The 13,820-nt window shown below is 42.0% G+C and overlaps 1 protein-coding gene across 1 annotated transcript in view; it reads left to right on the top strand.

The window, feature by feature from the left end:
* Insc (INSC spindle orientation adaptor protein) overlaps positions 1–13,820 on the top strand; it is a 126,887-nt gene that overhangs the window by 94,284 nt on the left and 18,783 nt on the right. The window contains exons 8-9 of the mRNA XM_047517151.1: positions 9,625–9,796; positions 13,583–13,761. Coding sequence (XP_047373107.1) covers positions 9,625–9,796; positions 13,583–13,761 — 351 coding nt within the window. The remainder of the gene's footprint in view (positions 1–9,624; positions 9,797–13,582; positions 13,762–13,820) is intronic.

Here is a 13,820-nt window from a genome sequence, read left to right as displayed (position 1 = left end):
GAAAGACATCCACAGGTAAAAAGCATACAGTTTCCAAAAGAGCATTTCTGACTGTCTTTGGGCTGCTTCAAAAATACAAGTCAAGTTGTTTGTGAATTTGTGATAGCTGGGCATGCAGTCCCTTGCCTATGACCTCCATGGGTGTATAGTCATCTCTCATGATGGTTTTTATTTTTTATTTTCCTAATGAGTAATGATTTTGAGCACCTTTTCATATTCTGATAGTCCATTTGGTTCTCTTCTTTTGTGAAATTTCATGAGAATTTTGCTCATGGAAAACACTGCGTAGTTTGTCTTTTTCTTATTGATTTATAAATTAAGAAATATACTTACAAATCCCTCATTGTATGTATGTCACATATACATTTGTGTGGTTTGCTTTCTCATTCTCTTAATTCTGTCTTTTATAAATAGAAATTCTTAATTTTGTTAAAGTCCATTTATTGATCTTTGCTTTTGTAGTTAGTGCTGATCTTGTCTATTTAAGAAATCATCCTTTTATCTAAAGATATTCTCCTCTATTTCATTCAAGGAGCATTATTGTTTTACCTTTCACATTTTGGCTTACAATTCACTTCAAATTAATTTTAAAAGTGGTGTTCAAGCCGGGTGTGGTGACACATGCCTGTAATCCCTGTGGCTCAGGAGGCTGAGGCAGGCAGATCTCAAGTTCAAAACCAGCCTCACAATTTATGGAGGGTCTAAGTAACTCAGTGAGACCCTGTCTCTAAATAAAATACAAGAAAGGGCTGGATATGTGGCTCAGTGGTTCAGCACCCCTAGATTCACTCCCCAGTACCAAAAAAAAAAAAAAAAAAGTGGTATTCAAGGTTCAGTTTCTTCCATATAGATGCCCAAGTTGAGTCATTCATTGAAAAGATGATCCCTTCACCACTAAATTGAAGTGAGATCTTCCTTGTAAGGATAGTGATGACAAATGCTAAGTCTGTTTCTTGATTTTATATTTCTGTTCCATTAGTATTTTATGTCCATCCTTGTGCCAATATGGCACTGAGTCCCTGTAGTCTAATACACTTTGATATTTGGTCAGATAAGTCCTCCAGATTTGTTCTTCTTCAATATTATTTTGGGAATTCTTAAATTCCTTGCATTTCTATATATGTTTTATGATCAGTTTTTTGATGTCCACAAAACACCTGCTGAGATTTTGAGTAGGATTTCTTCATAATTCTAGATAAATTTTTGGATAATTGGTATTTTAAACAATATTCTATCATAATCAATGAATATAGTATATATCTCTACTTAATATAGACTTTCATTAATTTCTCTCAACAATGTTTTGAATTTTCAGTGTTCATATTTTTAAAAACATTTATTCTTAGCTATGATTTATGGTAATGTAAATGGTTTTTAAAAAATTTTATTTTCCAAAAAAGGTTTTATTTTCTAATTTTGTTGCTAATATGTAGAAAATACAATTTTGGTATTGTATCCAATGATCTTGCTAAATTCACTTATAAATTTTAGTAGTGTTGAGATTCTTTGGGAATTTCCACGTACACAATCAAGTCATCTGTAAAGAATGACAGTTTTGCTTCTTCTTTTCCCATCATAGGCCTTGCTATTTAATTTTCTTGTGTGATTGCATTGGTTAGTACAGAGTTAAATAAGATGTCTTTGTCTTGTTACTAACTTCAGGGAGAATGCTGTCAATATTTCATTCACTAATTCATTATTGAGTATTATATCATTATCATTATAAGGCTTAGAAAACTCAGACTTAAACTGAGACTTGGAGAAAGTGAATAACTTGCTTATTTTGCCAAGTCAGCAAGTAGTCAGCCTCTAGAACACTGGTGCTTAATTCAAGATGTCCATTGGTCTTTCATAAAGTTTTTTATTTAAATATAATGATGCCAAGATTCTACCACTGACCAATTAAATTTAAATTTCTGATGATAAAGCCCAAATATTAGTATTTTTAAAACTTTTCCAGATGCTTCTAATCATCAGAGGACCAATGACCTAGAATCAGTTTGTGTTCATTTCAAGTTTCACCTGAGCACTGCAGTGATTTACTAAAAACTTGGTATTTTCCCATCAGCATATGCCTAAAAGCCCTAACCCAAAGAGAGACCCACCTCCAAATGCCTTCAGAGCATCTCTTTGAAAATCCACTTCAAGGAAAATCATTGCTTTACAGGGAAATTATTTTCTATTTATACTTTTAAGTGATTCAAGTTCCAATTTCTCTCTATCTGATTAACTTAGCTTTCTCTGCCTGTATATCTTTCTCTCTTTGCCTTTTTGACTTGCCCACAGCTTGTTATATAAGCCCTTCCATCCTTTGTCCCATACTCTACTACATATTACTACTTAAATTTATTCATGTTAGCACTTACCTTTTAATGGAAGACTCTTGTTTGAAATAGCAGGCAAGGTGCAGTCTGGGACATATTTTGAGGGAGGCTGGTATCCTCCAGAGGGCTTGCTTAGCTTCTGTAGCTTTCTGTTGAGTACTAGTCCTATTGCCACTCCATAAAACAAGTTCCTCATTTTATGAAGGGATCCTTTAACCTTGCTTTGTTAGAGACTTTATCCTGAAAGTGGTTCCTATCTGGTTCACACTCCACATTTTGATTTCTGCCTCTGACCCATGAGCTCATTTATTCCACCAAATGCTTTGCCCTGTCCCTTGGTCCCTCACCTGTCTTTGCTTCCTGGGTCATGACCCTTGTTCCCCTCTGAACATCACTGAATTTTTCTTCTGACTCTATCCTAGATGAACTAATTCATCCTTCTTGGACTCACCAGCAGGATCTCAATTGTTTTGCAATTTCCACTTGTTCTGTGATGTTTTGCAGCCTTTAGGTGTCTGAGTGAACAGAAAAGTGAAGAATCTTGGGTCATTCTGCTTCCCCTATGATTGAGTTTTCACTTCATTTGCAAAATTCTGCTTACTTATTATAAACCAGCAACCAACTTTTCTGCCTATCCCTAAACTGTAAATAAAAACAAAGTAAATGCCCCGAAACAAAACTAAGAAGCAGCAGAGTGACATCAGTGATATATGATGAGCCTTTGTGTACTAGCCTTTGTCCCTTCAATATTTGCATAAAAGCTGCCACTGATGCATTTCCAATAATCAGTAGGAGAATGCTGCTCATAAATCTGACTTGATGTTTTCTATACACTTTAGGTTTCTCAGTCACATGGGTTTCCTGTTCCTTCTCCCACTTCCTGGGGATAATCTCCACATTTTCAGCTCTTTTTGTGTCTATTATTTAGGTGCATTAGTCCTGCTGCCCAGGTGATGACCAGGCCAGACCATCTTCATCCCCACATGCACTCCCACCCAATGAGGAAAGTCTGGCCTCTGGCCCAGGCCCATCCCACTCCATGTAAAAGCTAATTATCTATAAGTGCTTCCAGCAGCAATTTCTTTAGTGCTGTGAAAGTGCTTTGATTAGATTGCTGTCTTGGCATAAAGTTTATGACTAGGAATGGGAAGTGGGTGGTTTGGAGATGGGGAGTTTCCTAACATGGGGCCAGTATTTGAGGACGCTGATCTTAGGGTGGGCTACCCCTAAGCCCATCATAGGAGCTGAGGTGCCCCTGCTTGATCCGACCTCTCACCAGTTTCTTTCTTTCCTCTGTGGGAAGCACAGGGCAAGGAGTAAGAATTGGATTCCCAGCCCTGGCATTAACTTACTGTGTGGTCTGAGTAATCTCCATCTCCCTAGGCCTGGGATTCCTCATCATTCATCTCACACCTCTTAAGCTATATGCAGGGAGGTGCTGAGGACCTAGAGAAGATTCCTTGTAGGAGGTGCCCAAAGAGACTCAAATCAAGTCTCTTAGATTCCAAGGAAGGGGAGTGTAACACAGATCATTTGACATAATACCTGCTGGAGTTGAGGTTAGACATGAGTGGTAGCTGGGAGAACAGAGACCATTTCTGTCCTGGGGAGGCAGGTGACTTCTGACCTGAGTCTGAGATGGGAGTGGGGAGAGAAAGAGGAAAAATGACCACTCCTGTTTTAAGTGAATTGAGTTTGAGGTGCCCATGGGAAATGCAGGCAAATTATTTTTTGAATTAAGAATAAAATGATCCATTAGCAGTTTAGAAAGAGCGTGAATCTTGGGCAAGAAGGTTGGGCCATGGTAGTGTGGATCTTGGCCAAAGAAGGTTTGAGGGCCATGGTAGTGAGTCACTGAGGCCTCTTGGGTTTGGGTCCATTGTCTGATGTGGTAGAGAATGGGCCAGCAGTGACATCTGACACAGGCTAGTTTAGTTGGAACCAAAAAAGGGAGGCTAAGAACTCAAGTAGGGAGAAGTAGCTAATTGGATGAACCCAAAAAGCCCAGTATCCTGAGGTTCTGGGAGGAGAGAGGGGCAAGAGGGGAAGAATTCTCAGCAAGAGTTCTTGGCAAGAGAGGTCAAGGAAGCGGGGAAACTGAGAGGCTGGGATTTGCTTCACACAATTTCCTAAATCCTTTGTAAGCCTCTGATTCTTTGCCTGTCACCTCCCTACTGCCTCCTTGCTTCTGGTTGCTGCATTAGTTTTTTTTCCTCTCTCTGTCTTATTTATTGTGACTTCACCTAGGTGGCTGCACCTAGTTCAACACCTGTCACAATGTTGGAACTCAGTAAATGTCTGCTGACAATAGAAATACAGAGATGGTGCTGATTTACCCTGCTGAAGGATTCTAATTGTTCATCTTTTGATTCCCAGTCACTCAGGAATATCTCCTGTTTTTAAAAGTCCCAGTTCTGGGATGCACTATTGGAAGATGTCCAAATAAGTGTGTCAACTTGTGGATCCTTACCTGTCTTAGTCTGGATCTCAGTGACCCCCAAAGACTCACTTGCTAAAGATTTGGTTATTAGTGCATTGTGCAATTGGACATGGTGAAACCTTTAGGAGGTGGTACCTAGTGGATAAAAGTTAAGTCACTGGGAGAGTGTCCTCAAAGTGGGTATTGGGATTCTAGCTCCTCTTCTCTCTCTTTGCTTCCTGGCTGCCAGTGGGGAGCAGACTCCTCTGCTATGTGCTCCCACCGTCATATACTGTGCCACCACAGGCCCAAGCAACAGGGCCAAGCAATCATGGACTGAAACCTCTGAAACTGTGAGCCAAAATAAGCCTTTCCTTCTTTGAAGTAGATTTTCTCAAGTATTTTGTCACAGTGATGGAAAACTAACACACTACCCAAAAGGCTGTTTCTCAGTGGAGTTTCAGTCCCAGAGGAATCTGCAGAAAGGGTCCTGGAGAAAAGTCAATAAGGAGGCTGAAGCAGACAGAAGTGAGAAGAGTTAGGTCTCAGGGCCCCAATTCTAGTAGAGATGAGGAGACCAGGTAGGGATGGGTGGAATGATGTTGCTACCATGTGGCAGGCATTGTATATTCAGTCTCCCATTTAATGATTCTAATAGTCCTCTGAGGTTGCTATTTTTATTTCCATTTTATAAGAAAAACCAAAAGCCCTTTGAGATTGGTATTTCCACCCCAATTTTTAGAAACTCAAAGTTGGTAATAAAATCTTTCAGTTGGTAAAGGACAGAGGCAGAATTCTGAATCCAGGATCTGTGCTTACCTTAATACTGTAGGAATTGGCTCGGGAGCTGGAGAGCCCACAGCCCAGGAGTGTAAGTTCTTCAGTACCCCTCCACCCCCACACTATGGTGAGCTGCACTGAGTTGGAACTACTGAGATGCCAGTGGATACAGAGGTCAACTTGGACTGGTAGCAGCCTGCTGGTAGTAGGCTAAGTGGCAGGTCAGCAGCATCGGAACCAAAGGCCAAGGAAATTTGGCCCCTATGAAAAGTCACTTATGAATAGGCAATTCATAGTAGAGGAAATCCAACTTGCAATAAACAAAAGCCAAGACAAAGCAAAGAAAAATGATACAAAGAGTCTCAATCTCATTGGTAAATACAATGTTTATACCCATTAAATTAAAAAACTTGAAAAAACCAAGAACTGATAAAGAGTTAAATAACCTTAATATATTGCTGTTGAGAGTATAAATTGCTGCTCAGATCATGTTGCAAAACAAAGATGTGTAAATTCTGTGCCCTAGGAATTCCACTCCTAGATTGAGACCCCTAGTGAAACTGGCATTTATTCACCAGAAAACATTTAGAAGGTATTTTTAGAAGCACTGTCCATTGTAGCAGAAACTGGGAAACCAGTCAAGTGCTCATTGACAGAAGAATGGATAAATGAATTGTAATCAATTTATATAGCAAAATACCATACCACAGTGAAAATAAATGGACCATAGTCATGTGCAATGACAGAAAAGAGTTTTATAAGAAGTCTATCTGGGGAAGAAAGCAAATTGGTTTATTCAGTATGATACCACTTGCATCAGTTACAAAACCTTGTAAAACTAAACAATATACACATGCAATAACTGAAGAAAACAAGGATATAATAAACACGAAAATCAGGATAATGGCCTATCCAACAGGTGAAAGCAAAGGTATGAGATTAAGAAAGGTGTGGGGGGGCTTTCTTGATTTTAATTCTAAGATTAGAATTTCTGGATATGAGGTATAGACATACATATGTGAATGTTCATTTTATTATTTGTTATCCCTTGTAAATTATATATTGTATATATACATATACATGTATATACTGTTTTGAAGGGATGATATATTTCATAAGTGGTACACTACTAGAAGAGATCTGAAGCATAGTTAACAAATTTAGAAGGAATGCAAAACAACAGGCAATTGGTAATTGTAAAACCAGAACCCCACAGATCCTCTAGAAAAACAAAGGGCAACAAAAAAAATCAGGGTTCACATCAGGCTGGGGTCACTTTCCTGGGGTCACGCATCTGTGGGATTTATGTTTTGTTGTTGGCTATTTCTCCAGGGCTGTCCTCTCTGCTGACTGCCTTTGCTCCCAATATCCTCCATCTGCCTTGCCATTTCTCTGCTTTTACTGGTCTACAGGGAGACCTCAAGTCTACAGTGTGTCCTCAAGTCTTAGGTCAAATTTTACTTCCCTGCATTTGTTTCCCATTTACTGAAAGCCCAACACATACCAGGCCCGAAGCAGCCCAAAAGTGAACAAGCTGTGGTCCCCAGGCTTGCAGGGCTGGCAAAAGGACATGGGAGCCAGACAGACAAAAACTGAGAGCCACAACACAGTAATGTTTCTCCAAATTGCTGGAGCATAAAATTCAGTGTGGCCATGTTAACAAGCAGATTCCTGCCTCCTCCAGATTCTGGTGGAATAGGTCTGGGTGGGGGCTGGGACTGTCTTTTAAAGAATCTGTGGTGAATTTTATGCAGTTGGGCCACCACCCCACTTGGAGAAACAGGGCCCTTCAGTGTGATAAATTCCATGACCGTAGCAGACATACCTGGGCATGGCAGCTCAAAAGTGGGCCACCTCCCCTGCTGGAGTGTGGACTCAGTTAAGTTAGGAGTGGCTTCCAAGAGGCCTCTCTATAGAGCACCAAGTCACGCAGTCACAAGATGCTATCTGTGGATGTGAGTCACCTCCTGCACTGCAGGGATACCTCCCCACAGATCGCCATTGCTGCAGCACAAGATCTGGCACACAATATGTGCTCACGGAAATTGCAGAGCAGCATTTTGGGCTGGGAAGCAGGCGTGGTGTATGGGTCCTAGGTGGCACCAGGCTGGGGACCATCAACTCCTTGGGCTCTCTGATGTGTTCAGATTGGTCTATCTCCAAGCATGTGCTGGGAACCAGGACAGGATTCTAGTTTGGGTCAGACTGGTGTTGCCAGCTGAATGAGGGACCAGGATAGCAACTCTATGTGCAACCACGATGAGATCAGGAAGACCGTATTGATTGAGAAATGTCCTCATTAGAGATGCTGTAGCTCCTTAGCAACAGACTTGATTTGTACAGGGAGGAGGAAAGGGGATGAGGGCCAGGTGATTAAGAGGTTTCTTATGTTGGCAGTAGGGCTGCTTCCTGTTTCTAGGCCCAGAGCAGTCCCTGTTTCCTTCCCTGGGCCCAAACAAGGCCCCTCTCCAAGGGCCTGTTAGTCAAGCACCTGGCATGGATCCAGTCCTGCCAGGGGCCGACTGGCTGCTGTTTGCTCCCTTTTATTAAGCACATCCAGGTGAGTTTTATTGCGGACAGTTCCCTGGGCTCCTGTTTCCACATTTGTCTCCTTTGAGTCTGAGATTGCCAAAGGCTTTCACAGCTAATGGACCTTACAGCTCCCAAGAGCCATTTAAGGGAGGCACAGAACTCAGTGGTGGTAATTAGTCAAACAAAAGTCAGACCTCTGGAGACCCACTGGAACTGAGTGGCAGGAAGTAAGAATACAGGGACAGGAGGCTCAGGGCAGAGGCAGGTGTGGGGAGCATCAGCACAGGCTTCTCTTCCTCTTCTCCTGCCCAATCTCTATCACACACTCATGATCAGGGAAGGTCTCTTTGGTGCTCGGTGGCAGGATTCTCAGGCAGGCTGGTGCCCAGGGGCATTTGAGGGACTGTAGTAGCACTACTGAGTTAACTGTGACAAACTATTGTCCCCTTTTTCTCCAAGTCTCATCTAAACCATTTGTGAAAGTTGAGTTCTGCTCAGGTGACACTTCTCAGGATGAGAGTATAATGTCCTGTTCAAAACTCATTTTTTAAAAATACAATTTTCTTCATTAAAAGTAATTTACAGCATCAGCAACATATACACAGTTGTCATCAACTGAACTTTGCCTCCAATATATTTCTATACAATACCAGGTTTTGAAGTCAGACCATTTGGGTTCAACACCCAAACCAATAACTTTTAGAGTTAACTCTCTGGGCATGTCAATTAACCTTTTCTATGTCTCAGTTTCCTTGCCCAATCTCAGCAGCCTATTGTAAGGAATCACTGGTATAATAACATATACACTCCACTTAGTATAGAACCTGGTACGCTGTAAGCACTTAGTAAGCAAAAGCTATTATTATCCTAAGAGCAGGTCTGACTTGAGAAGAGCTGAGAAATGGAAGTCTTTATCTGGCAATTATGTCTCACCAGGTCTGTACCTCCCTGGTTGAGCAGAAAGAATAAGTCTTCCACGGAAGCCGTCCCCTTTCTATGGGGCAGATGAGAGAGGACTAGGCAGAGAAGGAACACATTGAGCTCAGACTGCTGCTAAATCTAAAGAAGAGGAGGGAGCCAGTATTTCTCAAATATCTCTTCTAGATCAGGCATTGCCTGCTTTTTTTTTTTTTTTTTCCTTTAATTCCCCAACACCCTGTTGAAGAGAGATGGAATAGGCTCAGAGAAGTTGAGTGACTAATGCCAAGTCAGGCAGCATGGAAAATACCAGGATTGGAATTTGGGGATAGGAGATTCCTAGGTGACAGTTCTTTCTACTACATTTTACTGTGGTGGATGATCATTGTCTAGTCCCTGGACACTTGGCTTGATGTCTGTATCTCCAAAGCCCATGGGAGGTCATTGATTTCTGCTGGACTCAAGGAGAGGCCTACAGGTGCCAGAGATTGGATCAATTAGGGGACTGTATCACCCTGGCTGCACACTGGATCCTGGGCTGTCACCAGAAGCCAGCGATGGCCATGTAGGGGGTCTGAATCTATCTCACTACTGTCACAAGCAGTGGTGCCTCTCAGGATGTACAGGGAAGCTACCTTTCTCCATCTGCAGGTGGATGGTGTTCTGTGCTTGGCCGACATCCTGACTGACGACAGCCACTCAGAGGCCACGCGGGCTGAGGCTGCAGCTGTTGTGGCCCAAGTCACCTCCCCACATCTGCCTTTTACCCAACATCTCAGTAGCTTCCTGGAGAGCATGGAGGAGATCGTGACAGCTCTTGTCAGTGAGTCTTCCTGGGCTGGGGGGTGAGAGGGCATTGGCACAGTTGTCTTCAGGAAAGCCTCCTGTCTGTTGCTCACCAAATCCCAAATGTCTCTGCATCAATGGCCACACTTGCTGAAGCCCCACCACTAAAGGAGCAGAGTAAGGCTTTACAGAGCTCCATTGTGAAGTCTCCTGTTAAAATGTCACACAGTCCTCTAAGAAGCAACTTGAGTTGCTGTCAGGTTGGGATTAAATGGCCTTTCAGAGGGAGTCCAGGGAGCAGGGGGACTGAAAGTTTTCCAGAGAGACTCTGATAGGCTTTGTTCCTAAAATATCATTGTACTTAACAAATTTGGCAGTAATGACTGGAGCAGGTGACATCTCAGAGAGAACATGCTTACCACAACCTGTTGCAGGTTGTGGTGGTGGGATTCCACCATTGGTCTCATATCATGGGACATTGAAAGTATTGACTCTTCTAGGACCTCTGTGTGGATGTGTACTCCTGGCAGGAGAATCATAAGTTATTATCTGGAATATTCTTTTTCTCTAGATTTTCTTCATTAAATTGCAGACACTGGAAGGATTCACCTGGATGCAATCCTCAGGGAACTTGTGTTGCAAATTACTTCCTTTCTTTAAAAAAAGTGCTGACAGTGACCTCTGTTTCTACTTCCTTTTTCTGTCACCATCTATATATCCGTATCTCATTAAACTAAATGAAAATTAATTAATCAGAAAATGTAGGGTTAGCGTTTGAGGTCACCAGACCAGGACTTGGAATATCTAGAATAGCATGTATTAAGGGGCAGCATAGAACCTGACTGGGAGTCAGAACACTTAGGTTTGGGTTCCAACTTTTCATTCAACTATTCAATAAATAGATATTGGTCAGCAACCTCTTGCAGGCAGTGATGGGATTCTTCCATGTTGTAAAGTTCACTTTATAACTTTCGTAATATATAAAATGAAGAATTGCAATCCATTTCTCTCAAGGAACTTCTAGCCATAGAATCTTAACCTCTTCCAGTACTTTACACATAGTGAGCATAAATTAGGTTGACTTTGAGGCTGATTGTAGTCACAGGGGAAATGGCACCCACAGGCTAGCCTGGGAGATATTGATTTAGTACCATTCACATCAATTTCAAATCAAGAAGATACAGAAGTCAATTATTGAAGGTCTTAACTAGATGGAAACTCAAGAGACCACAGAGTTCAATGCACACTCTGTAAGAGAAGTGTAGGCCTGGAGAAGTTGAGGAACTTTCTCAAGGGCCCATAATAGTATTAGGATTCATGCATGAAGTGTCAAACTTAAATGCTCATCAGAGCCCCATAGGAAATACAAAAGTTGCATTTCCTATTGAGAGCTAGATAGAAGGGGAGAATAAAGGGGTCTGAATTCTGTATCAAGTGGACTCCAGCTGATTGTGGGTCATATAGGAGAGGTCTAGATCTTTAAAGATAGTGCACAAATTCTAAATTATATATAAAAATCTCCCTATTTGTAAATGTCTTCAGATAATAAAACAAATACACCAAAACACATATAATCCAAACAACCTTTCATTGTTGTGGTGCGCTCATTCCTGCTTCTTTGTCCAGACAAGATTTCTCCCTATGGGAGTCTTCCTATTTATTTCATCTTGATGAAGATGCATGGTAGAGCCCACCCTGAGGTTTAGCAGATGGAATATATGTTTTGGGCAGAAAGCCAGAGTTCTGTTCTTTGGTGGGAAATAGCCCTCCAATTTCTTGCCATTCCCTGGAAACATTTATAAATGAGTCACTGGAATCCTCAATTTAATCTTCCTAACACATCCCAGGTGACTCAGTCTGTAGTTCAAATAAGTGTGAAGCAAAATTAAAAGGCACTTAGACAGTTATGTTAGTAATTGCTGTGTCGGCAGTAATGGCAACGGCATGAGAATGAAGGTGAGTGTTTGGACCTAGAAGAAATTTTGCAGCAAAGTTGGTCAGTTGATTTCTGTAGGCTCCACCAAGGCCTAGATGTAGAGAGGTTAGCCTGAAAGGGGTTGGATGACAGATATGCATTTGATCCTAGCCTCCAATCATCACTTACTGTCCAGAAGACCCCAGGCAAACCACTTAAAATTTGAATCCTCAAATGTTCTTTCATTTATAAAGTGTATAATAAAAATTGGATTGTTGCTCGGTGTGGTAGCACACTCCTGTATCCCAGTGACTCTGGAGGCTGAGGCAGGAGGATTGCAAGTTCAAGGTCAGCCTCAGCAACTTAGCAAGACCCTCAGTAATGAGTGAGAATTTGTCTCAAAAAAAAAAATAGGCTAAGGATGTAGTAAAGTGCCTCTGGATTAATTCCCTAGTACCATAAAAAAAAAGGATCACTATAAGGATTAAATGACTTAATGATGTAAAAACTGTATGGCAGTTTTACAGCTATACAACACTGAATAAATGGTAACAGCTCTGATCATTTCTCTGAGGCTCATCTTCCACATAAATAAACAGGGATAACCATTTATGGGTTGAGGGTGCTCATTACTTAAAGTGCACCACAGGTGTCTGGCTAATGCGGTTATCTGTCCCTTTTTGGGTAGTCCAGATTTCACTGGAAGGTACCAAGAGGTGGCATTACAGTGTCAGAACCTGGCAGCATAGACTCTTTGTCTGGAAGCAAGAACTAGGGGCCAGGATGGAATACAGCTCAACTCTGACTGCTAAACTTTCTTTCTCTGCTGGGGCTATTTTCTTGAAGTGTGGCCTTTACTCCTATGGTTTTGTGAAAGTATTATTAGTTGGAGAAGTCCTGGACTGAAGCACCTTGATTAGTAATCAAGTTGGAGCTGCAGGTCGAAAGCCAGGTCCATTGGGATGGGCAGTACCATGGACAGAGCCCTTCGCTACCTCTTCCTGCTAGAGTAGCCCATTGGAGGTTCTGTGGAGCCCATGGGGGAATGGGCTGGATGATGAGGGATAGCACAGTTCCCCTTGGAGACCCTTAATGGAATTACAAATGGTAAGTGAGGGCATTTGGTTAGGGCACAGCTATGGCCACTAGGACCAGAGAGAAAGAAACCGACATTCAGGAGCTTGGTATAGGACTTTTCTGCAGCCAGATGACTCTTGACTAGGGACCAAAAGGAAGTAATATAGCTCTGCTGATGGCAGCTGGAGAGGTAGACTCTCCATGTTTTAACTTTAGATTCTTCCTTAAGGCAAACTCAGTAGCAGTTTGGTTTACATTTCTGAAGACACAAATGGGCTGGACGTTCTTTCCTGCCTCTCAGCCTTTGCACTTGTATTTCTTTAGTCCAGAATATTCTTCATATATTTTCATGACAGGCCCCTTTCCTCCATTAAGGTCTCAGCTGTGAAGTCACCTCCTTAGGGACATCTTCCTTATGTATCCCAGTGGGCTCTACTTAGTTTCTATCTTAGCACTCATTCATTTTCTCCTTCATATTTATCAAATTTGAAATTATTTATAGTAATTTTTTTAAATTAATTTTCCCACTGATAGAGTAAGCTCAGCAAGGGTGTGCTCTGTTTTGTGCATCAGGCCAGCCCAAAATACCAGTTGTGTCTGACACAGTGTTCACTCAGTAAATAGTGTATGAGCAAACATCACTCTTCCAATCCCAGCCCTGCCACCAATGTAGACAGATACATTTCCCTCTAATAACTCCTTTCCTCATCTGTAAAAATGGGTATTATAACACCCACACAAATTATCTCCCAGAGACACTGAGAACCAAATGAGGTAACTGGGATGAAAGTACTCGGCATCGAAACTGTTTTCTTCCTCTTCACCATCCAGAACTGTGCCAAGAGGCCTCGTCTGGGGAAGTCTTCCTACTGGCCTCTGCGGCCCTTGCCAACATTACCTTCTTTGACACGATGGCCTGTGAGATGCTTCTGCAGCTGAATGCCATCCGAGTCCTCCTGGAGGCCTGTAGTGACAAACAGAGAGTGGACACGCCCTACACCCGGGACCAGGTGAGAGGCTTAGGAGGGACCAGGCCCAGGGGCTGTCACCATGTGGACAGAGGGTAGGA

This window comes from Sciurus carolinensis, chromosome 11 (genome assembly GCF_902686445.1).
Source record: "Sciurus carolinensis chromosome 11, mSciCar1.2, whole genome shotgun sequence".
NCBI classification, from domain to species: Eukaryota; Metazoa; Chordata; class Mammalia; order Rodentia; family Sciuridae; genus Sciurus; species Sciurus carolinensis.
This window is presented reverse-complemented; position numbering and strand designations above follow the sequence as displayed.